This window comes from Panthera leo, chromosome E2 (assembly GCF_018350215.1).
Source record: "Panthera leo isolate Ple1 chromosome E2, P.leo_Ple1_pat1.1, whole genome shotgun sequence".
In the NCBI taxonomy this organism is placed as follows: domain Eukaryota; kingdom Metazoa; phylum Chordata; class Mammalia; order Carnivora; family Felidae; genus Panthera; species Panthera leo.
The window spans coordinates 16707142-16734578 of record NC_056693.1 but is presented as its reverse complement, the minus strand read 5'-3'; the positions used below and the strand labels follow the sequence as shown (position 1 = coordinate 16734578).

The window sequence follows — 27437 nt, the reverse complement described above, 5'->3', positions numbered from 1 at the left end:
CAATTTAGGTAGCCACTGGTAACTTTAAATTTAAGTTTATTAAAATTAAACAAAATTAAACATTCATTCCTTGGTCAAACTAACCACACTTAAGGGGCTTGAATAGTCATATGTGGCTAGTGGCTACTATACTGGACAGTGCAGATACAAAACATAGAACTGAGTTTTACAGAAAGTTCTATTGGGCAGCTGTACTCCAAAAACTTACATAAAAGTTCATTTTAAAGGTGAGAAAACTGAAGTTTTGAGATACACAGTGCTGCATTCACTTCTTTTCCCATATTCACTGCTACAGATGAACTCACAATGTATCATTCATTTAACATTTCTGTAATTATATAGGAATCTATTCTAAATTCATAACCATGCAAAGAAAAAGCATTTTGTAAGTCATAAAATACTTAGATTGTCTAATTAATCCCAGGCATCACCCTTATAGTCACACCGTTCCCGAGACACTCTCACAATCCCAAATGGATCACACGCGTATCCACTAACATGCCTCTTACAGTCTCAAACACAATCTGATACACAGCACATTCCCCACAGACCTCTCTTCCCCTGCAGAAGACACTTGGATAACAAACACATGTCCGTGAAGTGTGTCAAACCTCTGATGCCTCTTGAGCAGAAACCCGGGTGGTCACAGCTACTGCGTCTGAGCCACAGCTCTTGTCTGAGAAATCTGGACCCTACCTCCTGGCCTTCTGCAGCTTTTTCAGCCCTGGACTACATTTGTCTGAAGGCTTCACTACAAGACCCAAACTCTGGTAATCTTCTTGGGATTTTCTGGAGGAGCCACTTGAGTCCAATGAGATAGGTCGGCACACACGTAGTAGTAGCCTGAGATTCCCCCATTCGAGCAAGGGAGACTCAAGGCTCGGGCCGATTCCGGGCCGCAGAATGTGGCCAGTGCCTCTGCATTCTGTTGGATCGAGCGGCGGGAGGTGGGGGTGGGGGGAGGGTGGTCACATTTTTGACTACATTTCCCGGAGGCCACCGCGTCCCTGCGCCATTTCGTACACTTATTCCGTTACGTCTTGATGCAGGGATCCAGTCTGCAGCGGTCAGGTGAGTGGACCGTCTCACTGGGACCCGCACGCTGCATTTAATTTGGAGCATCCAGAAAGAAGTTCTCATATGGTGCTGGGAATACCGGTATGCCAGCTGGGGCTCGGTGCTGTGAGGAATCGGGACGATCCTGGCTCTGGACTACGTTTCCTTTAGGTCATAGAGCTCCAGGTTGATTCCTTACGGAAGTCGGCCTTGCCTGGGGAGTAGCTGTGACCTTCTTCTCCGGCAATATCTGCACCGTCACTTCGGTTCAGACCGGCAGAGGCGTGGTGCTATTAGCTTTTTCCCTCAGCCCCTGTGATGTGGGCGTGCACTTAGTGCCCCTCCCGGCTGGCAAACTCCGCGCCTTATCTTTGGTTCCGGTAGGACGGGATAGGGAATATGTTACCCTTAACGTTCCACCGTGCTGGATGTGTGTGTCCCTTTCTGTGGCGGCGCGATGGGCTCGCCTGCCGTCTTCTAATGCTTTTGGCGGCCAGGGATACTTCGCACCTGTGTACTTTACCCCCGTATGACACGGACAGAGTCCGTTGAGAATCGCGCGGTTCCAGGTGCTGCAGTTTCCTCACTTTACTGTGCTGAGAACGTGACTATTTTGAAGCTGTATAATGAGGATTTACACCTGAAGCGCCCTAGGAAGGGAGAAGACCACCATAATAGGATGCCCCATTCTACTTTGAGAGCCCTGTGGGGAAAAGCAATCCCTTTCTCTGTCCTGAAGTTGTGGGAGATGATCCTAAATATTTTGTTGGCTGTGAGAAAGGCTTGGTAGCCTATGATTGTTTAGTCCCTTCTACTTTTTCTAACAGAGCCACACAGGAAAGGAAAAGAATGTTGCACATCTAAAAGACTTGCCTAAAATGAGTTACCATTTTCTAACTCCCCTCAAGTTTCTTACTTTTCAAGATGTTGCAGTACGTTCTGCAACATCTTAAGGAAGAACCAGCGATTCAGTGACTTGTCCTTAGGCATTAGCTATCCCCATAAATGATGGCGCTCCAGGGATGAGCTCACTAGGCTAACTCCACTCCCAACCACACTACACCTGTTCTCTCCACCCAATGGCAAATCAGCCATTTCTAAGATTTTTGATGACAGAGAACTACGTCCTCCGGAGGAAATTTGAAGATTTTTATTTTAACTTTATTATGGAAAATTTCAAGCAGGATAGAAAGTAATATAAACCCAATGTGCTCAATACCCACCTATAATTTAAAACGTTTGCAAATAGCCTTACATCCTTCCTCCTTTTTTTCTGTAGCATTTCAAAAATTGTATAATTTTATCCATATGTATACATATATAACCAAAAAACACATTTTTAGATAACCACAGTGATGTTACCCCAACTTGAAAAACTAACAGTAATTCCATAATATCATATATGCAATACATACATATTTGTTTCCCCAGTATTTTCAAAGATAGATTTTTACAATTGGTTTGTTCAAATCATGATCCAGATAAGGTCTACACAGTGCATAAGGTTGCCAAACATCTTAAATTTCTTTAATCTGTAAATTTCCCTTCTATTTTTTGCTTTTGTTTTATTTTAATTGGTATTACTGATTTGTTTTTTAAAACTAGGTTTATAGAATATTCTACATTCTGCTTTTGGCTAATTGCTTCCTTAGGGTGTCATATAATTTGTTCTCCTATGCCCCGTATTTCTGTAAATGAGTAGTTAGTTCTAGAAACTTGATCAAATCCAGATCATATTTTGCCTAAATCCCATTTTCAGACAAAAATAATTCATAGTTGGTGCCTTGTACTTCCTATTACATCACATCCTGAGGCTTTTAAAGTCTGGTGTCCCACTTCTGGTGATGCCATATTGATCAGTGTTCAAGGGCTGTCCACTTAACCTTTTTATAAGGCTCTCCTTTTTTCACCTATTAATAGAGGAAGGTATTGTCCACCCACCCACCCTCCTCCCCCCTGGGGGATAAAACTTGGTTCTTAGCAGGGCAAACTCTTAAGATATTGCAATGGTTTGTGGCCCTTGGAGCCACACAGTACATAAACACATATACAGTATAACCATGGCATTAAAATTTTATAGTTGAATAGTGGTTAGGGAAAAAAAAAGGTGTCTAAAAAGGCTCTTTCAGCCTTTTTAGGGGAAACAAGGGGAAAAAAGGTCAAGAAACACCTAAAGTTTATAACATCCATTTATGATTGATGGTGAGATCTGTTATTTCATTAAAGATTACATACAGTGATTTTTAAAAATTTAATTGTTTTATTATTTATTTTAGAGAGAGTATGAGCAGGGGAGGGGCAGAGGGAAGGAGAGAGAGAGGGAGATTCCGAAGCAGGCTCCAGGCTCTGAGCTGTCAGCACAGAGCCCCACACGGGGCTCAAACTCATGAACGGCAAGATCAAGACCTGGGCCAAAGTCGGATGCTTAACTGACTGAGCCACCCAGGTGCCCCTACATATAGTGATTTTTAAAAATTCTCTCACTTCCTTCTGCATTTCTTAGTTGGAGTTCTATAAATAAGAAATTTGCTTCAAAACTATTTGGTTATCCTCAAATTCAGTTCATATAGAAAGACAATAATCTATTTGATTCTTTGCCTTTATATATTAGTTTTCAGAGAAATTAGTTGGCATCCTACAACCTCCTAAAGAGTCCCAAAAGTAAGTGAGTCAGTTTATTTTGAGTATTCATGGGTTTTGGAAATACATTTGATAGGTTTCCAACCACTGTAATCTTTTTTTTTTTTTTTTTTTTTTTAGAGAAAGAGAGAGAGAGAGAGAGGACACATGTGCACATGAGCTGGTGGGGCAGAGAGAGAATATCAGGGCTCAGGGCTCAATGCAGGGCTTGATCTCATGACTGTGAGATGAGGACCTGAGCTGAAATCAAGAGTCAGTCACTTAACCAACTGAGTCACCCAGGTACCCCTCATTATTCCTTTTTATCTCAAACTGCCCTCTATGTATTTATTACTTTTTAAAATTTATTTATTTATTTTGAGAGAGAGAGAGAGAGAGAGAGAGAGAGAGAGAGAGAATCCCAAGCCGGTTCTGTGCTGTCAGCATGCAGTCAGACACAGGGTTCAAACTCACCAACTGTGAGATTATGACCTGAGCCGAAATCAAGAGTCAGACACTTAACCGACTGAGCCCCCCAGGTACCCTGAACTGCTCTCTCTTTAGCCAGTGGGAGTCCCTTCTGGTCAGTTCCTATGTCTTTTGACATGATCATATAAGAATTGATAGCTTATTTACTTTCTGGCACAAGCTGTCCCAAGTTCACCTTGTACATTTTCTGTGCCAGATCCAAAATGAGCCATCTCTCTAAGGAGTTCTGGTTCCTCTTATGGATCATGGCATATAGAGACTACAGTTTGGATATTAGGAATATTCATTGTCATAGGGCTGTCATTTCTTCTAAGGCTTTTCAGAGGACAAAGCTAATAACTTGTTTTTAATGTATAAACCATAATCATGAATTCATAATCATATTTCCATTTAGACCAATGATAACAAGGTTTTTTTCTATTTGATTTTATAACTTTGTCTCTCCTTTTATACTGACATTCTTGGTTGCTAACAACGTTAATATAATTAGTCTGTTTTACCTGAAAATGTACTTATAATGGTGTCAAAACAACAATAGCAACATTACAACTATCAAAATAGGGAATGTTTGTAAATTTATTTTGGTTATCATATTTCCTATATTTAAGGTTCATGTGTTACATTTGGTTATGTCTCTTTAGTATCTTAATCAAGTATAAATGTTCTCATAACATTTATTCAAAAAATTTTTGTTTTGATATAATATTACACCCCCAAAATAGTAGAATGAATTCTCATATGCCCTTATAGTTTTATTAAATTGTTAACATTAGCTTTTCATTTGCTCTTTCCTTCTACATATGTTCTTTTTTTCTGAACCAGTCGGTAGTAATTTTCAGATATCATGTTCCTTTATCCATAAAAATACATCAGTGTATTTTTCTAAGTACAAGGACTACCACTATCATTCATTTATTAAAATCAGGAAATGTAGCATAGATATAATAATTATTTAATTCAGAATTCATAGAAAAATTTCACTAGTTGCCCCAGTACTGCCCTTTATAGCCTTTTTTCCCTTGATCTGGGATCCATTCCAGAATCACATCTAAGATCAAATATTTCATTTAGTTATCACATCTCTTTAGTCTTATTTAATCTGAAATAATTCCTTGTGTATGCCCATTGGCTGCCTTGTGGATGTTGTTTGTATTTGATCATGCTTTTTTATTTGACTTGGGATTTGAGGATTAAATAAAAGTAATGTTTTATTCTACAAAAGTTATTCACCATGTCTCATAAAAGACAAATTTGGACTTAGCTAACGAATGACTTTATTTATTTATTTAAAAAATTTTTTTTGACATTTATTCATTTTTTGAGAGAGAGAGACCGTGTAAGTGGAGGAGGGTCAGAGAGAAAGACACAGAATCAGAAGCAGGCTCCAGACTCTGAGCTTGTTAGCACAGAGCCGGACGTGGGGCTTGAACCCACGAGCTGTGAGATCATGACCTGAGCTGAAGTCACCCCTGGGAATGACTTTATTTAAAGGATCACTGCAGTGAGGGAAGGAAGACTTGTAATTGGGAGAACACTCCAACCGTGAGATCTGCAGGCATCTAAAAGGTCAGGCAGAAAAGAATTTTTTTTTATAAGGAAGATAAAGCCAGAAAGAACTGGGACAAGTGGGGAGTCAGAAGTGTAGATTTTGTTCTCTGAAGCTTGTATCATTGTTAAGAGGATTGTTTGCATCCTTTGCTGGCTCAGAATACAGGGTAGGCCAAAGTTCAAAGGCCTGACAGAAGGAAAGAAGCCTGACTAAAGTTTGGTCAAGTAAAGTTATCGGGCATTTTTGTCCAGATTAGTGAGTGGGGTCAAACAGCTCAGCTAGTCATTTATGAGACAAAGAATGGCCATTTGGAGGTTCTGCCTGGCCTTCTCATAGGTTAAAAAAGGGGGGAAGGGTCATCCTCCAGTCTTATCTAAGTCATAGAGGGAAGGGAGGTTCATTTAATTCACCTGTTTCCTAGTCTATAAAGGATGAGGGGGTATCTCTCATTGTGGCTATGGCTATTTTTCAGGATCATAGTTCTTGGATAAAGTTTAACATTGTGAAACCCACCAATTATGTCAAGGGCTGAGAAGTTAAAATGTTGACAATATGTGAATGAAGATCAAGCGACCAGTTAAAAGTTTCTTCTATCTAGTAGAAGTTAAGTTCACTAAAAATATTTTTAAGAAATTAATTTTTCAATTGTTTTACCTTTTGTTGGAAAAGAATGGTTTTGAATGATATATTAAAATTTTAATTACATTGTTTATATTATATACTTTTTTTTTATTTTTTAAATGTTTTTTTATTTTTGGAGAGAGAGTGAGAGACAGAGCACAGGCAGGTAAGGAGCAGAGAGAGCAGAAGACACAGAATCTGAAGCAAGCTCCAGGCTTGGAGCTGTCAGCACAGAACCCAATTTGGAGCTCAAACTGAGCTCAAACTCCCACAAACTGAGATTGTGACCTGAACTGAAGTTGGACGCTTAACCATCTGAGCCACCCAGGCTCCTCTATATTATATAAATTTATATATATTTATATAAACTTATATATAACTTATATATACTTACATAAATACATATATTACAGTGTATCTGACCTATTAAAATTTCATGCTGGAGGGGGACAACTAGGAAAAAATGTCTAAAATGGCTCCTCAGAGGGGCAATGATAGAAAACAATGTTGGGAAATACTGTTTTAGCCATTTGCACAAATCTATTTTTATGTCTTTCAGGAAGTATTTCAAGTTTTTCTTCCTACAGGTTTTATGCATTTCTTGTCAACCTTAGGCCTAGATACTTCATCCTTTTTGTGGCTTCCTAAGTTCTGTGAGCCATCCTAGCAAAGTATCAAACCTAGGAGGGGACTGTGGGAGCCCCCAATTTATAGCTGAGTGATCCGAAGTACTGGTGGCCAGGGATTTCAGACTGACTTCTGGAATCAGGAGCAGTCTTGTAGGATTGAGCCCTTAAGCTGTGGGAGCAAAGCATCTCACTTTGTGTGTATATGCGGGGGGAGGGGGGGGGAGGGGAGGTATCTGGGGAAGCTGATCTCAGGGCTCCCTAGGTATGCCCCTATCCTAAAGATGTGAGATGCCCTGGAAAACTAGCACCCTGTGAGGTCCTATTCAGCATCAGGGAGATTCAGGAGAAGTTTGGCCTGAATTCTTTCTGCTGTAGCTGTATTCCATTGGATTTGCAGGAAAGCTAAGATTTTTCCAAACTCCCTCAAAGAGGTAAAGTAGGGGTGGCTGAGTGGCTTAGTTGGTTAAGTATCTGACTTCAGTGCAGGTCGTTATCTTGCAGCTCGTGGGTTTGAGCCCCACGTCGGGCTCTGTGCTGACAGTTCAGAGCCTGCAGCCTGTTTCAGGCAGGCTCACACTCTCTCTCTCTCTCTCTCTTAAAAATAAACAAACATTAAAAATTAAAAAAAAAAAAAAGAGGTGAAATAAAGTTAGTGTCAAGGTGCTTATTTTGTGGGCTCTGAGGCAAGGTTTATCTCATGGCTTCTGTTTCTCTCTCCAGCCCTGCGTTCTCTGAACTCTGCACATCTCCAGGAAAAGAACCCAGAAAACCAATCAGTCCTGATAGTTCTAGAAAACATGCCCCATGTGAGTTACTGTTTCATTTTTCCTTTTTTTTTTTTTTAAGATTTTTTTTTTTTAATTTTTTTGTAATCTCTGCACCAAATGTGAGGCTCAAACTCACAACCCCGAGATTGAATTGCATGCTCTACCGACTGAGCCAGCCAGGGGCCCCTCATTTTTCCTTCCTGAAGTGATGTGTTGTGTGATGTGAGCGCCAGATTTATTTATCCCCAAATTTTCTGCCTTGCTTAGCTGCCTGAAGGAACCACTCCCAAATTTCTCCCATTCCAGTGGCTAATCCTAGCAAAGAGCTCCATTCTTTTCTAAATGCTTTTCCCCTCACCAGAGAGTGTTTAAGTATTTTTTTCAGATCATTCTACATATTTTACATGCAAAGTCTTCTGCCAGGAGTCCTAAGGAAGCAGTATTAAAAGCAGTATTCCTAATACTAATACTCCCCTTAAGAGCAGTATTAGTATAATGGTTTGGTGAGGTAGTTACATGGGACATATGGCAAACTGATCTTCTCTATAGACCTGGGTTTCCCACTTGGAAGTGACAGCATTTCTGCTGGGTGTTCTAAGTCTCAGTGTATGATAAGATTTTCTGCAAGGCTTTTAAGATTGGGTGAGGAACTGAGTCCCGAGAAGGAAGAGATCTTGCCTCTTGCAGTTTCCTGTTGATGCCATGACAAATTACTATAAACTAAGTGACTTAAAACAACATAAGTTTATTATCTTATATTTCTGGAGGTGAGTGTCTGAAATTAGTTTTACAGGCTAAATTTAAGGTGTTGGTAGGTCTGTGTTCTGGAGGCGAATCTATTTCCTTGCATTTTTCCAGCTGCTAGAGGCTGCCCACGTTCCTTGGCTTGTGGCTCCCTTCCATTTTTACAGCCAGCAGTCATCATTCTGACCTCTGCTTTCATTATCACATCTCCTTCTCGGCCTCCCTCTACCATTTAATGTTTATTTATTTCTGAGACAGAGCATGAGTGGGGGAGGGGCAGAGAAAGAGGGAGACACAGAATCAGAAGTAGGCTCCAGGCTCTGAGCTGTCAGCACAGAGCCCGACATGGGGCTCGAACTCACAGACCGTGAGATCATGCCCTGAGCCGAAGTCGGATGCTCAACCTACTGAGCCACCCAGGCGCCCCTCCCTCTACCATTTAAAATACTCTTAAGATTACATTGGTCCCAAGCAGATAATCCAGGATAATCTTCCCTTTTAAAGATCCTTAATCACATCTACAAAGTTCCATTTGCATTATAAGGTTACATACTCACAGGTTCCAGAGATTCAGATGTGGACATCTTGGGGAGGGTGTTATTCTATGTACCACAGTCCTATTACCCAGGAACCAATGAGAGGATGACCAGCAGTCAGGTTTACCTTGGAGTTGGCCAGAATGTGTCAGTGATACCCGAGGCACCTAGATTGGCATCCATAAACTAGCTGTAGCCTAGGAACACAGAAAGTAGAAATAAAACCTGCCAAATGCCTACTCTCTTGAGAACTGTAGATTCTTAGAGCTCAAAGACGTTGGAGAATTAAATGAAATACTCCCAAATAAGCAGATCATTTCATACATAAAATGGAAACATAATATTGTGACTTGAAGAATTCAAATCTTCAAAACATTCTTTTTTAAAAAATATTTATTTATTTTGAGAGAGAGAGTGTGTGTGTATGCACAAGCCAGGGAGGGACAGAGACAGAGGGAGAGAGAGAATTCCAAGCAGGCTCTGCACAGAGCCCGATTCAGGATTAAATCTCACGAACTGTGAGAGCATAACCTGAGCCAAAATCAAGAGTCAGATGCTTAACTGACTGAACCACCCAGGTGCCTTAATCTTCAAAAAATTCTTAAGTTATATCCAAATTCTATGTTTTAGCCTAGAGATTTGTTAAAAATTGTTTGGAAAGATTTCATTAAATTTGTTTATATTTTTCTTTAAGGGGAGAAGAAAAGGAAAGAACTCATATTTGTTGAGAATTTATTATTTTTTGAGAATCTGAAAAGCTTAATATACTGTGTGATTACATGTAATATTTCATTTAATTGGAGAACTGCATTCATCTGGCCTTTTGTATTCCTGGACTTTTCTGGATAATAGAATTGTCTTACTATACATTGGAAGTTTTGTCTTTGTTCAGGCACCTAATTTCTTTAATGTTACAATGTGTTCAGCCATGGCCTATTTATTGTCATCCCCTTCCTTCACACCCTCTTCTTTCTTTCCTCATTTTACCTCGAAGTCATTGCCATATTTTCACCAACAATAAATGGATTTGTTGTTTCAGTGGTTGGTGACTTTCAGGGATGTGGCCATCGACTTCTCTCAGGAGGAGTGGGAATGCCTTAACTCCACTCAGAGGGATTTGTACAGGGATGTGATGTTGGAGAACTACAGCAACCTGATCTCACTAGGTAAGATCATCTTGTACAGAAAGGTTTGAGTGTTTTGGAGGTAGAGATGTAACCGAACTCAAGGTGCACTAAATTGCACACAACCCAAGGAAATGTTGAAAGCAAAGAACTTTGTATTACTTGCTACAGAGACAGGGAGATTGGTCTGAATGCACTGTCTCCCTGTGGGATTATTACAGGAAATTTTTATGCAGTGTATCAGGGTGGGGGCAGGGAGTTTGTGTAAGTAAACACTTTTGGTTCAATTAGCATGTCCAGCATGTCAACATGCCAGTATGTACATCGTATGTTCAAAAAATGGTGGAAAACTCTATCCATGATAAGAGATCTTATTTTTTTTTAATGTTTATTTATTTATTTTGAGGAGGAGAGAGGGACAGTGAGAGAGGGAGAGACAGACTCCCAAGCAGGCTGCATGATCAGCATGGAGCCTGACATGGAACTTGATCTCACGACTGCAAGATCATGACCTTAGCTGAAATCAAGACAGATGCTTAACTGACTGAGCCACCCAGGCACCCTAGAGGACATCTTATTATTATAATGAGCTAAGGTAACTTCAGGTCAGCTCAGGGGGGCTTCTGTGCAGGTCCTCAGCTCTATTCTGGCACAGACTGGCTCACATAAGGAGCTAATGGGCTAGACATACTTAGCAAGGAACTGTCAGGTGAAACACCTATTTAGGTGTCTCCTTGGCTGGAAATATTGATTCTGGAAAACAATTCTGCAAAACAATTATTGATTCTGCTTTTGTCTTTTCCCCTCCTCCCTTCTGCTGATAGCTTTAAGCCCTCTTATTGGAATAACTTCCCCTTTCATTCTAGCTAACAGAAGTAGACAGCTCCACTGTGTACCTTCTTTTGTTTTATATATATTTTTTTCAATATATGAAATTTATTGTCAAATTGGTTTCCATACAACACCCAGTGCTCATTATATAATTGTTTTTAATGTTTATTTATTTTTGAGAGAGAGAGAGAGAGAGAGAGAGTATGAGTGGGGGAGGGGCAGAGAGAGAGCGAGAGACACAGAATCCAAAGCAGGTACCAGGGTCTGAGCTGTCCGCAGAGAGTCCCACACGGGGCTCAAACTCACAAACTGCGAGATCATGACCTGAGCTGAAGTCGGACGCTCAACCGATTGAGCCACCCAGGAGCCCCTCCACTGTGTACCTTCTTATTTCTCATCCTTCAGACCTTCACATATTCCTCTGTCACTTCCTTCAGTGTCTTTGATGACCAGTGGACTGGATTTGAATCTGGGACTCTTATACCATGACCATATCCCATTTCTTTTCTTTTAAGCTGGATGTGCGATCCCTAAACCAGATGTGTTTTCTTTATTGGAGCAAGGGAAGGACCCCTGGATGGTGACAAGAGCCATGACAAGAAGATGGAGCTCAGGTGAATAAAGAGCAAGTCACATAGGAGCAGCTATTGCTCGTAATAATACAGCTGGTCTGTGAGGTGGCAACACTTGGAGATGTTTGCATGAAGCTCTCTTCAAAGGCCTGTGGAAAGAAGCCTAAGGTCTCAGCAGGAAGGTGATATCAATATGAGTTGCCAAAGGAACTTCCTTTCCAACTCCCATTTACCATTCTTCTTCTCTCATATTCCCCTTTTGTTTTAATGAGGAAGTTACTTTTCATTTCTTCCAAAGATAATCCTTTTATTTATTTTTAATTGAGTTGGTGTCTCTAGCCAGCAAATGTTTATGGAGAGCTTGCTGTGTTCTTAGATTAGGATAATCAGGGATGATCTCCCAGAGGAAGTAATTCTGAACTGAGTCCTGAATGAAATTAGCCATGCAAAAAAAGGGAAGTGTGTGTTCAGTCACACGGGACAGAAGTGTAGAGGCCCTGAGGAGATGCTGAACTTCACTTATTTGAGGATCAGCCTTCTGGCTGCGTGGCTAGAACAAAGTCAGCGTGGCTAGAACAAGGAGAGTGAAAGTGGAAATTAGTGATGAGGTCAGAGAAATAGGCAGAGAACAGATCACATAAGACCATGTAGGCCATTGCAAGGAATGTGATTTTATTCTAAGTATAAGGAGCTGTTGAAGGGTTTTGTGCAGATGAGTAAGGGATCTTTGTTTACATATCACTCTGGGTGCTTATGTAGAATGAGGTTAAGAATGAAAGCAAGAAGGCCAGTTAGAGGACACTAGTTCAGGAGTCCACTTTAGAGATGATAGTGTCTTGGAATGGGGTCTAATATGTGAAGAAAATGAGAATGGGTTATATCTGATGGTACAATTAATAGGATTTGCTGAAGGATTGGAAATAGAAAGAAGCATCAGAGTTTGGAAGCCTGCAGAAGGAAGTCAAGAGTTGTGCATTGGAGATGGCCATTAGATATTCTTGACAGAGAAGTTAGATAAGCATTTGAAAGCCTGCAAGATGGTAGTCAGGACTGAGGGATAAATATAAGGTAAATCTCTCGATGATGGGGCGAGATGAGAGACTAGGGAAGAAATAAGCCAACAATAAAAACTGTTGTGGGGTAATGACTTAACTCACCAGGCAGTGTTGAGGACCCATTTGAGGAATTCTCAAAAGTACAAATAGAGTTTTAAAATGTATTAGAAGTTTTTTATAATAGTGCCCTAATAATTAGGACAAAGAAATATGGTTTAAGTTTATATATGTAGAATTATTTCAACTGTATAAAAGTGCAAGAAAAAAAAATCCTGGAAGCAAATATGGGAAAAATGTTAGTTATGAGGGTGGGAGACAAAGGGGGAAAAAGTATTGACAGGAAATACAGACATCTCTTTTGAGAAGTTTTACCAGGAAGGAGTACAGTAAATGGATAGGAGCTACAGGGTGAACCATAGAATCAAAGGAGTTGTTTTGTTTTGATTTTGAAGGAGAGTCTTTAAGGTGGAGATAAATATTGGAGAGATGGTACAAGAGTAAGTGATCTGGAAATATGAGTGGTAGTGGTCAGTAAGGATGGTTACTTGAAATTGAGTTTTGGGAGGTACTGTCCTAATTAGAAATAACAAGGTCTGTTATGTCTACTTCAGGGGACGGTAGGTGGAGTGAGGTGGAGGAAAACAGTGCTTCTGGGAAGCAGGGTGCTCAAGGTTGCAATCAGAGCAAGAGGTGAAGAGAATACACAGAGGGAAGGAGGCTGAGGTTGTGGAGTATTTGCAGAAAGTATATAGTGAGTTCCTGGAGCCCTAGTGGTCAGAGTAATAGAACACTGAGTCACCATAAAAGATGTCTAGACCTGGAATCGGATGAGAGGCCTAGTGATGAACAAGGATACAGAAAGCCAGGGCTTTTCAGGAGTATTGGGATACCCAGAGATGCCAAGCATTACAGGATAGGTCTTGGAGTAGTTTCTTTGGGGAGGGTGAGTACTTATTCCTGTCATAAACTAAAGGTAGTGGGACTGTCACATTGAGAGTTTATGGAAGTCAAGACCTCCTAGGAGAATCCAGCATTAAGAGCAGGATGTGGGGGCGCCTGGGTGGCGCAGTCGGTTAAGCGTCCGACTTCAGCCAGGTCACGATCTCGCGGTCCGTGAGTTCGAGCCCCGCGTCAGGCTCTGGGCTGATGGCTCGGAGCCTGGAGCCTGTTTCCGATTCTGTGTCTCCCTCTCTCTCTGCCCCTCCCCCGTTCATGCTCTGTCTCTCTCTGTCCCAAAAATAAATAAAAAACGTTGAAAAAAAAAAAAAAAAAAAAAAAAAAGAGCAGGATGTGGCAGTCTTACCAGCATCCAAAGCTATGGGGGGCCTCCCTTGTAGGCTGCAGTGGGTAGAGTAGCTGTCTTTTTTTTTTTATGTTTAGTTTAGTTTGTTTGTTTGTTTGTCTGTTTATTTAGAGAGCAAGAGAGTGTGGAGAGGTGGGGGGGGGGGGGGAGGTAGGAAAAGCAGAGAGAGGGGGAGAGAGATAGAATCCCAAGCAGGTTCCATGCTCAGTGCAGAGCCCATTGTGGGGCTCAGTTTCACTATCACGAGCCCATGAGCTGTGGCTGTCTTACTATAAGAGAGAATTGCAGGTGCGGCATTGCTGGAGTCTGAGATTGGGAAGGACTTTTGAGGAAAAGCAAAGGTATGTGAAAGGATGAGCCCTGAAAGGATGTAAAGCAGTAGGGAGGCCGAGGGTAGAGAGAAAAACATTCTTGGCAGAGGAAACGGTGTCCTGAAGGCCATAGAGCGATGCAGCTTGGTGTAATAGGAGGTATTCAAAGAAGGCCCTTATAGTTGGAACCTAGTGAGGGAAGGGTGCCAGGTGTGAGTTTGGAGAGTCTGCCAGGGTCTAGGCCAGGCAGAACCTTAGGGATTATAAAAATGACCCGATAGGTTGTGAACAGCATTTGTTTTTGTTTTTGTTTTTTTTTTGTTTTGGTTTTGTTTTGTTTCTTTTTCTTTTTTTAAAGAATATTTATTTTTGAGAGAGAAAGAGAGAGAGACAGAGTGTGAGTGGGAAAGGGCAGAGAGAGAGGGAGACACAATCTGAAACAGGCTCCAGGCTCTGAGCTGTCAGCACAGAGCCCAAAGCAGGGCTCAAACTCACGAACATCGAGATCATGACCTGAACCAAAGTTGGATGTGCAACTGACTGAGCCACGGAGGCGCCCCAGTTTTGTTTTGATTCTTAAATACAATAACATAGAGCAGAAAATTTTTAAAAATATCAGAATGCATCACATGTAGCAGAGGTAAAGATTATTTCATGACTTGTTTGTTTTATGTTGTGGGTGTGTATTTGACCATAAAATAACATGTGTTTCTTATCTCTCATTGAATTTTGTCCCCAAAGCATTTGCAAGCTAATGAAGAATCTTAAGTAGGACAGTGACATAATGTGATTTAAATATTTAATATATCACTCTTGACTGCCAGATGGAGATTAGAAGAAAGGATCTCAGGACACGACTGAGGGGATTATTGCTCTGCTTCAAATGTGTGGTGCTCTCTGGACTTTCTGAATGTTGGTAATGGCATTGGGGATAAGGAAACAGATTCAAGAGAGATTTAGAGAATCAATTCAGCCAGAGTTGTTGAGGGGGGCAAGTATGAAAGAGGCCTCCCAAAATGACTTCTGCTTTTCAGACGCCATTTTGTCATTTTCAGCCATCACCCCTTTTGTATTTTCTCATTTTTTTCTTCCATTAATTTAACGACAATAAAAAGAACTGTTTAGAGGCACCCGGGTGGCTCAGTCGGTTAAGCGTCCAACTTTGGCTCAGGTCATGATCTTTCAATTCGTGAGTTCAAGCCCCGCGTCAGGTTCTGTGCTGACAGTTCAGAGCCTGGAGCCTGTTACAGATTCTGTGTCTCCCTCTCTCTCTGCCCCTCCCCTGCTCGTGCTCTGTCTCTCTCTCTCAAAAATAAATAAACATCAAAAAAGAACTATTTAATCATGTTACTATATGTGACATGGAGAGCAGTTTGGGACCTAAACTGGATTCATTTGGTTCCTTACACTGTTCCCTTGATCACCATATTCCAGTTGGGTTCTTACCTAGTGTTTTATAAATGATATTGTGCTTCTCTGACAAAGTAAAAAGCCAGGTACTCTCATCCCAGTACATTTTGCTGACATGAGTTGATATTAAACTGAGCTGTGTGGGGTTTTTTGTTTTTGTTGTTGTTTACAATTTCTTTCTGCTTTTCAACAAAAGCAGGTTTTCCTTGGATTTCTGACTCATTTCTAAAGACTGTTCAATCTCCAATTTATTGATTTATGTTTATTTCCTTTCTCAACACCATCCTCTATTACACTCTACAGCTTATGTGCATTGTTGTCAGAGATGGTGGCTGCTGTTCCAGTCACATTACATAGTGTTCTTCTACATATTAAAGTTATATGACAAGTATAGACAATCAGATAAATGAGAGAATAAGATAAATCATGAACCCAATTCAAGTTTTCAGGGATAGTCTTTCTGAGCAGCTGCCATTTTAGTTAGGACATTTCAGACAAAAAGGAACTGGCCATGCAGAGAGCATTCCTGGCAGATAGAACAGCATGTGAGAGTGTGAAATGGGAAAGGATTTTATATGTTCCAGGAACTTCAATAAAACCAGTAAGGCTAGAGCATTGTTCCTGAAGATAGTGGTGGTTCAAAATGAGGTGAAAAAAGTAATCAAGAAATGGATCATGCAGGGGCTTTTAGGCTTTGAACAGGAATTTGGATTTTATTTGAAGTACAAAGGGGTAAACCATTGAAAGGTTTTAAGCAGTATTCTCAATTTTTTTTTTTAATATCAGAAGCATCTGGGGAAATGAAAAATGAAAGAAAATTTGTATTTTTAAAGTTGCTGATAAATACTGAATGTCCAGTAATGGCTCTAGGTACTAGAAATAAAGCAGAGAATGAAACAAAGTCATTGCTTTGATTAAGCATGGGCAGACAGACAAGGCACAAACTTTAAAACTAGTATATCCATTAGTGATAAATGCAATATAGGTGCATTTCTATATTGGGTGTTTTGATAATGTGTCATTTGAATGGAAAACTGAAATGAGAGAGCAAACCATGCAGGTATCTGGGAAAAGAGCATTCCAAAAGGTAAACACGGAGGTATACACTTGGTATTTTTGAACAGCAAGGAAGCCATTGTGGTGAGAACAAAATGAATAATTAGGAGTGGCAAGAGATGACATCAGAAAAGTGGCCAAGGGCAAACTCATGTAGAGTCTGTGGACCATAGTAAGGTCTTGTGAGCCATAATAAGTAAGAACTTAGGATATTATTCTAAGATGGTAAACTCAGAAGATTTTTATAGGGGAATAAGGTAATATGAATTACATTGTAAATGAATTCCTCTGGCTGCTGTGTGAAGAACAGATTGCAGGGACAATTGCAAGTGGCTTGGCCTAGAGTGATAGTAGTGGATGTGGTCGTACTTGATAAACTTAAAAAAATTTTTTTTGATGTTTATTTATTTTTGAGAGAGAGAGAGACAGAGTGTGAGCAGGGGAGGGGCACAGAGAGGGGGAGACACAGAATCTGAAGCAGGATCCAGGCCCTGAGCTGTCAGCCCTGAGCCCAATGTGGGGCTCAAAGCCAGGTGAGATCATGACCTGAGCCAACATCAGACACTTAACCAACTGAGCCACCCAGGCGTCCCTTGATAAACTTTTAATAGGACAGGTAGTAGGTCTTGTTGGTAGATTGGATATCTAACTAGACATTTGATTGAATGTTTATAGGGGAGTGTTTTTGTTATTTTATAAGCTTCTTTGGTTGGATTCTAATCTACTCCAAAGTTTGAGAACCACACACTTAAACTGTTTTCCTAATTACTTTGCTCCCTATAAACTCCCCTCATTCTATGCATTCTCCTTGTGCCTTTTGTTTTAATTACACAAAATATTTCAGCACTGTTTAAGCCATTTGTTCTTATCAGAATTTTTATTTTACCTATCATTTTTATTTTAGAAGTTTCATTTCCCCTTGTTAAAAAAAAAAAAAAAAAAAAAAAGAAGGAATTTGCTCTCTTGTTATCTTACAGACTTGGAATCCAGTTGTGAGACCAAAAAGTCATCTCCAGAAAAGGGAGCTTATGAAATGGAATCACTGCAATGGGAAAATAGGAGGAAACCTATCAGCCATAATTTTGATTACAATGGTCTTAGAGATAATATGGAGGGCAAAGGCAAATTTGAGGATCAACAGGGAAGTCAGGAAGGACTTTACATGCACATGAAAATTACCTATGGAGAAAAGGCCACCCAAAGCCATTCTGTGTCACCTACTCTTCATCCACTAAATCCTACCAGGGAAAAATTGTACAAATGTAAGGAATATGAACAAGCTTTCAGCTACCTGTCATGCCTTACTCCACATGAGAAAAGCCATAATAAAGAAAAACACTCTGAAGTTAAGAAACGTAGGAAGACCTTCAGCAAAAAGCCAACATATATTCAACATCAGAGGATTCAGAATGGTGAAAAGCCTTATGAGTGTATGGAATGTGGGAAGGCCTTTGGTCGTAGTTCTGATCTGATTCAACATCAGAAAATTCATACTAATGAAAAACCTTATCAGTGTAAGGCATGTGGGAAAGCTTTTATTCGTGGTTCACAGCTCACTGAACATCAGAGAGTTCATACAGGAGAGAAACCATATGAATGTAAGAAATGTGGAAAAGCCTTTAGTTATTGTTCACAATATACTCTCCATCAGAGAATTCACAGTGGTGAAAAACCCTATGAATGCAAGGAATGTGGGAAGTCCTTTATTCTTGGCTCTCAACTTACTTACCATCAGAGAATTCATAGTGGTGAGAAACCCTATGAGTGTAAGGAATGTGGAAAGGCCTTTATTCTTGGTTCACACCTTACTTATCATCAAAGAGTTCATACTGGTGAAAAGCCTTACAGATGTAAAGAATGTGGGAAGGCCTTTTTATGTGCCTCCCAACTTAATGAACATCAGCGAATCCATACAGGTGAGAAACCCTATGAATGTAAAGAATGTGGGAAGGCCTTTTTTCGTGGCTCACAACTTACTTACCATTTGAGAGTTCATACAGGTGAGAGACCCTATAAGTGTAAAGAATGTGGAAAAGCCTTTATTTCTAATTCTAATCTTACTCAACATCAGAGAATTCATACAGGTGAAAAACCCTACAAATGTAAAGAATGTGAGAAGGCCTTCATTTGTGGCAAACAGCTTAGTGAACATCAGAGAATTCATACAGGTGAGAAACCCTTTGAATGTAAGGAGTGTGGAAAGGCTTTTATTCGTGGTGCATATCTTACTCAACATGAGAAAATTCATGGTGAGAAACATTATGAATGTAAGGAATGTGGGAAGACCTTTTTTCGTGCCACACAACTTACATATCACCAGAGAATTCATACAGGTGAGAAACCCTACAAATGTAAGGAATGTGACAAGGCTTTTATTTATGGCTCACAACTTAGTGAGCACCAGAGAATTCATAGAGGTGAAAAACCCTATGAATGTAAGCAGTGTGGGAAGGCCTTTATTCGTGGTTCACATCTTACTGAACATCTAAGAACTCATTCTGGTGAGAAACCCTATGAATGTAAGGAATGTGGGAAGGCCTTTAGTCGTGGCTCAGAACTTACTCTACATCAAAGGATCCATACTGGTGAGAAACCTTATGCATGTGTCCAATGTGGTAAAGACTTTAGACGTCATTCACAACTTACTCAACATATGAGGCTTCATAATTGAAAAAGCTTTGAATATGATTTAATATAAAAAAGGCTTCAATTGGGGCGCCTGGGTGGCGCAGTCGGTTAAGCGTCCGACTTCAGCCAGGTCACGATCTCGCGGTCCGTGAGTTCGAGCCCCGCGTCAGGCTCTGGGCTGATGGCTCGGAGCCTGGAGCCTGTTTCCGATTCTGTGTCTCCCTCTCTCTCTGCCCCTCCCCCGTTCATGCTCTGTCTCTCTCTGTCCCAAAAATAAATAAAAAATGTTGGAAAAAAAAAATTTAAAAAAAAAAAAAAAAAAAAAAAAAAAGGCTTCAACTGTATTCAACACCTCTGGAATATTAGAGAACCCATATTATGTTCGTAATGAATGTAGGATATCCTTTTACTTGTGCTCATAATGAACTCATTTTTAGAAAGCCTATATTAATGAATGCAGAAATAACTTCTGAAACACAGTAAACATTTATTTTCATTTTCATGTTTTTATTTTTTATTTTTAAAGTAGGCTTCATGCCCAGCACAGAGTCCAACTTAGGGCTTGAACTCACGACCCTGAGATCAAGACCTTAGCTGAGATCAAGAGTCAGACACGTAACCAACTAAGCCACCCAGGCACCCCCTATTAAACAGTTTTAACAATCTCTATAGCCTTGGAATGTAATCTGAAATATATCTTTTATTGAGTACTATCTCTATTTCACCATTTCCTGTGAAATTGGAAAAGTTACTTAACCTCTCTTTGCCTCAGCTTCTTTGTGTAAAATAATGTAATGATATTACATTGATTGAATTATAGATGATTAAACACATGTAACTCCCTTTGGACAGCATCTGATACTCAGTATCTATTATTATCACTGGTATTATCATTATTATATGCTATTAGAGAAGTCAAAGGGCAGGAATATTTTTGAATACAGTAAGATATAAGCATTCTATTACCATCTATCCCTTTCTGTTTCTTGTTTGGGTTTGGTCTGGTTTTACCATCTATCCTTTTTTGAACACCAGATAATTTATTCTGTGACAGAAGCTTTAGGACATCATAAAGGCAGAAAGGCCTCCATTTTAGAGCTCATAAATTTTGCTGCACCAGATAATTCATACTGCAAAAAAACTATGGAAGAAATTCCTTTAGAGTTGTAGAGATTTTTTATAAAATCAAGGGGAGGTCATTTTTCTACAGCAAATTCCAAAAGCAGAAGTCATTTTACTACATTTTCTAATTACTTCTTTAAGGGAAAGATAATTTTTTATCAAGAAAATTATAGCCAAGTGGCTCCATTAAAATACAACTATATAAATTATTACTGTCTTAAATGAGAAATCAAAACAAAATTTACTAACTACAGCTTTTCTCATTATCTGTATCTGATAATATGTTGAAGAGTAAATTTTCAGATGCCCACATTTCAGAGCCTACTTCCATTATTTTAAGTGGGGAAAATGATGCTTCTGGCCCTTTCAAGTGTCCTGATCAGTTTTCCCAAATGTAATTTAAATTCATCTTTAAAAAAAATTTTTTTTAATGTTTATTATTTATTTTTGAGAGAGGGAGACAGAGTGCAAGCTGGGGAGGAGCAGAGAGAGAGGGAGACACAGAATCCAAAGCAGGCTCCACATTCTGAGCTGTCAGCACAGAGCCCAATGCAGGGCTCAAACTCACGAACTGTGAGATCATGACCTGAGCTGAAGCCGGACGCTCAACCGACTGAGCCAGCCAGGTGCCCCTAAAATATTTGCTACATTGATCATAATTCATTGACATATATTTGGCATATAACATATTTGCATATTAGAAAATACTCTGAACCAGACTCTCCAAAATATGTTCAAGAGATAATAATCTCCTAAATACCATTGGAGGAGAGGACTCTGTCTCATTGCATATTGTGGTACATAACCAAATTCCCTTATTGCCAATGAATTACACTTTGAGCAAGCCGAATTAAAAGGTTGTAAGAAGACCTGCAATAAAGAAAATATTACTATTATTCAGCACACTGTTTCCCAGTCCTGACCATGAATTCTTTCCCCTCCATAATATTTACTATCTTTGGGTTATGAACACACTTTGAGAAATCCATTGCTGACCAAAAAGAATAATTATAAGAGAAAATTTAAGGCATTATGGAAGTTAGTTAAATTTAGTGGGTGGTGCAGTACTTTTGTGTTCTAAAATTAATCAGTACACTATACAAGAAGAGTCCCTCTAGCTCAAGTTTTCACAACCCTTTCCCTATTCTCTCATCATCTAGATTGATTTAATTAGATTTTTATTCTTGATGCTGTTCTTATAAGACTGTTGAGCCTGGGTGGCCCAGGCAGTTAAGCATCAGACTCTTGGTATTGGCTCAGGTGATCTCCCAGTTTCAGGAGTTTGAGCCCCACGTCCCACACGGGGAGCCTGCTTGGGATTCTTTGTCTCCCTTTCTCCCTGTCCCTCCCTGACTTGCGCTATCTCTGCCTCTCTCAAAATAAATAAAAAACTTTTTTAAAAAGATGGTTTAATATGAAACTTGAATGAATATTATCTCAGTACTTTATTTCATAAATCATTTTGAAACTAAGAGTTTCCCTATTGAGGTAATGGTGAGGGGATAGGAATGTACACTAATCAAAGAATTCATAAAGACAAACAGGTTGTGGTTGCTATACTGCCTTAGTTGCTACTTTAAGGTATACTGATACCATCATACCCGTTCAAATTAAGCTTTATTTTCCCTACATGCATACAATTCTTTTCAAAGGTCACTACATTCCTCTTACAAAGTTATGTAACAAAGTTTACCCCATACCAAAGTTACAGTGTAAATTAAAAAGAATCACATTCACTATTGCTCATCCATCTACTGTTAAAACTTTGGTTTTTATCTTGTGATGTTTCCTTCTGTTCTCAAATATGGTCCACATTTGAGTCTAACAAAAGTATGTTTTAATGAGATAGCTACCCACTCATCTGTAACTTGTTTTATTTTAACTTTTTTATTGTAGAACATACCAAACGTAACAAAAATAGAATAGTAAAATGAACAGACATGTACCCATCACGTTTTTATTTTTATTTTTTAATTCAAGTATAGATAAGATACAACATCACATTTTTAAAAGTTTATTTATTTATTTTGAGAGAGAGAGAGAGAGAGTGAGCGAGCAGGGAGGGCCAGAGGGAGAGACAGAGAGAGAGAGACAGAGACAGAGACAGAGACAGAGAGACAGAGAATCCCAAGTAGGCTCCACACTTAGCAATAGAGCCCAACACAGGGCTCAATCTCACACTGTGAGATCATGACCTGAGCTGAAATCAAGAGTCACACGCTTAAACGACTGAGCCATCCAGGCACCAAGCATCACATATTTTTAATAATCACTTCTATTTTACTTTTCTTGTTAATCTTCCAAATATTTTTGCTGGAATATTTTAAAGCCAAACAGTATATTTTATTATTTTTAATCTTTTAAGATACTTTATTTTATTTTATTTTTATGAAATTTGTCAAATTGGTTTCCATACAACACCCAGTGCTCATCCCAAAAGATGTCCTCTTCAATACCCATCACCCACCCTCCCCTCCCTCCCACCCCCCATCAACCCTCAGTTTGTTCTCAGTTTTTAAGAGTCTCTTGGGGCGCCTGGGTGGCGCAGTCGGTTAAGCGTCCGACTTCAGCCAGGTCACGATCTCGCGGTCCGTGAGTTCGAGCCCCGCGTCAGGCTCTGGGCTGATGGCTCGGAGCCTGGAGCCTGTTTCCGATTCTGTGTCTCCCTCTCTCTCTGCCCCTCCCCCGTTCATGCTCTGTCTCTCTCTGTCCCAAAAATAAATAAAAAACGTTGAAAAAAAAAATTAAAAAAAAAAAAAAAAAGAGTCTCTTATGCTTTGGCTCTCTCCCACTCTAACCTCTTTTTTTTTTTTTTTTTTTCCTTCCCTCCTCCATGGGTTTCTGTTAAGTTTCTCAGGATCCACATAAGAGTGAAAGCATATGGTGTCTGTCTTTCTCTGTATGGCTTATTTCACTTAGCATCACACTCTCCAGTTCCATCCACGTTGCTACAAAGGGCCATATTTCATCCTTTCTCATTGCCACGTAGTACTCCATTGTGTATATAAACCACAATTTCTTTATCCATTCATCAGTTGATGGACATTTAGGCTCTTTCCATAATTTGGCTATTGTTGAAAGTGCTGCTATAAACATTGGGGTACATGTGCCCCTGTGCATCAGCACTCCTGTATCCCTTGGGTAAATTCCTAGCAGTGCTACTGCTGGGTCATAGGGTAGGTCTATTTTTAATGTTTTGAGGAACCTCCACACTGTTTTCCAGAGTGGCTGCACCAGTTTGCATTCCCACCAACAGTGCAAGAGGGTTCCCGTTTCTCCACATCCTCTCCTGCATCTATAGTCTCCTGATTTGTTCATTTTGGCCACTCTGACTGGCGTGAGGTGATATCTGAGTGTGGTTTTGATTTGTATTTCCCTGATGAGGAGCGACATTGAGCATCTTTTCATGTGCCTATTGGCCATCCGGATGTCTTCTTTAGAGAAGTGTCTCTTCATGTTTTCTGCCCATTTCTTCACTGGATTATTTGTTTTTCGGGTGTGGAGTTTGGTGAGCTCTTTATAGATTTTGGATACTAGCCCTTTGTCCGATATGTCATTTGCAAATATCTTTTCCCATTCTGTTGGTTGCCTTTTAGTTTTGTTGATTGTTTCCTTTGCTGTGCAGAAGATTTTTATCTTCATGAGGTCCCAATAGTTCATTTTTGCTTTTAATTCCCTTGCCTTTGGGGATGTGTCAAGTTAAGAAATTGCTGCGGCTGAGGTCAGAGAGGTCTTTTCCTGCTTTCTCCTCTAGAGTTTTGATGGTTTCCTGTCTCACATTCAGGTCCTTTATCCATTTTGAGTTTATTTTTGTGAATGGTGTGAGAAAGTGGTCTAGTTCCAACCTTCTGCATGTTGCTGTCCAGTTCTCCCAGCACCATTTGTTAAAGAGACTATCTTTTTTCCATTGGATATTCTTTCCTGCTTTGTCAAAGATTGGTTGGCCATACTTTTGTGGGTCTAGTTCTGGGGTTTCTATTCTATTCCATTGGTCTATGTGTCTGTTTTTGTGCCAATACCATGCTGTCTTGATGATGACAGCTTTGTAGTAGAGGCTAAAGTCTGGGATTGTGATGCCTCCTGCTTTGGTCTTCTTCTTCAAAATTACTTTGGCTATTCGGGGCCTTTTGTGGTTCCATATGAATTTTAGGATTGCTTGTTCTAGTTTCGAGAAGAATGCTGGTGCAATTTTGATTGGGATTGCATTGAATGTGTAGACAGCTTTGGGTAGTATTGACATTTTGACAATATTTATTCTTCCAACCTATGAGCACGGAATGTTTTTCCATTTCTTTATATCTTCTTCAATTTCCTTCATAAGCTTTCTATAGTTTTCAGCATACAGATCTTTTACATCTTTGGTTAGATTTATTCCTAGGTATTTTATGCTTCTTGGTGCAATTGTGAATGGGATCCGTTTCTTTATTTGTCTTTGTGTTGCTTCATTATTAGTGTATAAGAATGCAACTGATTTCTGTACATTGATTTTGTATCCTGCAATTTTGCTGAATTCATATATCAGTTCTAGCAGACTTTTGGTGGCGTCTATCAGATTTTCCATGTATAATATCATGTCATCTGCAAAAAGTGAAAGCTTGACTTCATCTTTGCCAATTTTGATGCCTTTGCTTTCCTTTTGTTGTCTGATTGCTAATGCTAGAACTTCCAACACTATGTTAAACAACAGCGGTGAGAGTGGACATCCCTGTCGTGTTCCTGATTTCAGGGAAAAAGCTCTCAATTTTTCCCCATTGAGGATGATGTTAGCTGTGGGCTTTTCATAAATGGCTTTTATGATGTTTAAGTATGTTCCTTCTGTCCCGACTTTCTTGAGGGTTTTTATTAAGAAACCTTGCTGAATTTTGACAAATGCTTTTTCTGCATCAATTGACAGGATCATATGGTTCTTATCTTTTCTTTTATTAATGTGATGTATCACATTGATTGATTTGCGAATGTTGAACCAGCCCTGCATCCCAGGAATGAATCCCACTTGATCATGGTGAGTAATTCTTTTTCTATGCTGTTGAATTCGATTTGCTAGTATCTTATTGAGAATGTTTGCATCCATATTCATCAGGGATATTGGCCTGTAGTTCTCTTTTTTTACTGGGTCTCTGTCTGGTTTAGAAATCAAAGTAATACTGGCTTCATAGAATGAGTCTGGAAGTTTTCCTTCCCTTTCTATTTTTTCGAATAGCTTGAGAAGGATAGGTATTATGTCTGCTTTAAACGTCTGGTAGAACTCCCCTGGGAAGCCATCTGGTCCTGGACTCTTATTTGTTGGGAGATTTTTGATAACTGATTCAATTTCTTCGCTGGTTATGGGTCTGTTCAAGCTTTCTATTTCCTCCTGTTTGAGTTTTGGAAGTGTGTGGGTGTTTAGAAATTTGTCCATTTCTTCCAGGTTGTCCAGTTTGTTGGCATATAATTTTTCATAGTATTCCCTGATAATTGCTTGTATTTCTGAGGGATTGGTCGTAATAATTCCATTTTCATTCATGATTTTATCCACTTGGGTCATCTCCCTTTTCTTTTTGAGAAGCCTGGCTAGAGGTTTATCAATTTTATTTTTTCAAAAAACCAACTCTTGGTTTCATTGATCTGCTCTACAGTTTTTTTTAGATTCTATATTGTTTACTTCTGCTCTGATCTTTATTATTTCTCTTCTTCTGCTGGGTTTACGGTGTCTTTGCTGTTCTGCTTCTATTTCCTTTAGGTGTGCTGTTAGATTTTGTATTTGGGATTTTTCTTGTTTCTTGAGATAGGTCTGGATTGCAATGTATTTTCCTCTCAGGACTGCCTTTGCTGCATCCCAAAGCATTTGAATTGTTGTATTTTCATTTTCGTTTCTTTCCATATATTTTTAAATTTCTTCTCTAATTGCCTGGTTGACCCATTCATTCTTTAGTAGGGTATTCTTTAACCTCCATGCTTTTGGAGGTTTTCCAGACTTTTTCCTATGGTTGATTTCAAGCTTCATAGCATTGTGGTCTGAAAGTATGCACAGTATGATCTCAATTCTTGTATACTTATGAAGGGCTGTTTTGTGACCCAGTATGTGATCTATCTTGGAGAATGTTCCATGCGCACTCGAGAAGAAAGTATATTCTGTTGCTTTGGGATGCAGAGTTCTAAATATATCTGTCAAGTCCATCTGATCCAATGTATCATTCAGGGCCCTTGTTTCTTTATTGACCGTGTGTCTAGATGATCTATCCATTGTTGTAATTGGGCTATTAAAGTCCCCTGCAATTACCACATTCTTATCATTAAGGTTGTTTACGTTTATGAGTAATTGTTTTATATATTTGGGGGCTCCCGTATTCGGCACATAGACATTTATAATTGTTAGTTCTTCTTGATGGATAGACCCTGTAATTATTATATAATGCCCTTCTTCATCTCTTGTTACAGCCTTTAGTTTAAAGTCTAGTTTGTCTGATATAAGTATGGCTACTCCAGCTTTCTTTTGAGTTCCAGGAGCATGATAAATAGTTCTCCATCCTCTCACTTTCAATCTGAAGGTGTCCTCAGGTCTAAAATGAGTCTCTTGTAGACAGCAAATAGATGGGTCTTGTTTTTTTATCCATTCTGATACCCTATGTCTTTTGGTTGGCACATTTAGTCCATTTACATTCAGTGTTATAGAAAGATAGGGGTTGAGAGTCATTTTGATGTCTGTAGGTTTCATGCTTGTAGCGATGTCTCTGGTACTTTGTCTCACAGGATGCCCCTTAGGATCTCTTGTAGGGCTGGTTTCGTGGTGACGAATTCCTTCAGTTTTTGTTTGTTTGGGAAGATCTTTATCTCTCCTTCTATTCTAAATGACAGACTTGCTGGATAAAGGATTCTCGGCTGCATTATTTTTCTGTTCATCACATTGAAGATTTCCTGCCATTCCTTTCTGGCCTGCCAAGTTTCAGTAGAGAGATCGGTCACAAGTCTTATCAGTCTCCCTTTATATGTTAGAGCATGTTTACCCCTAGCTGCTTTCAGAATTTTCTCTTTATCC

General features: G+C 39.6%; 1 protein-coding gene across 5 annotated transcripts in view; it reads left to right on the top strand.

Moving 5' to 3' along the window:
- Window positions 1-318: 318 nt before the first annotated feature.
- Window positions 319-27437, top strand: part of LOC122208712 (zinc finger protein 345) — a 100073-nt gene continuing 72954 nt past the window's right edge. Inside the window, exons 1-6 of one of the 5 annotated variants that reach the window (XM_042920066.1) lie at window positions 319-770; window positions 7684-7769; window positions 10050-10176; window positions 11481-11579; window positions 17650-19215; window positions 25228-25239. In XM_042920066.1, the coding sequence (XP_042776000.1) occupies window positions 590-770; window positions 7684-7769; window positions 10050-10176; window positions 11481-11579; window positions 17650-19215; window positions 25228-25239 (2071 nt within the window). In that variant the 5' untranslated portion in view covers window positions 319-589. The other 4 variants (XM_042920061.1, XM_042920063.1, XM_042920062.1 and 1 more) reach the window with 4 other exon arrangements.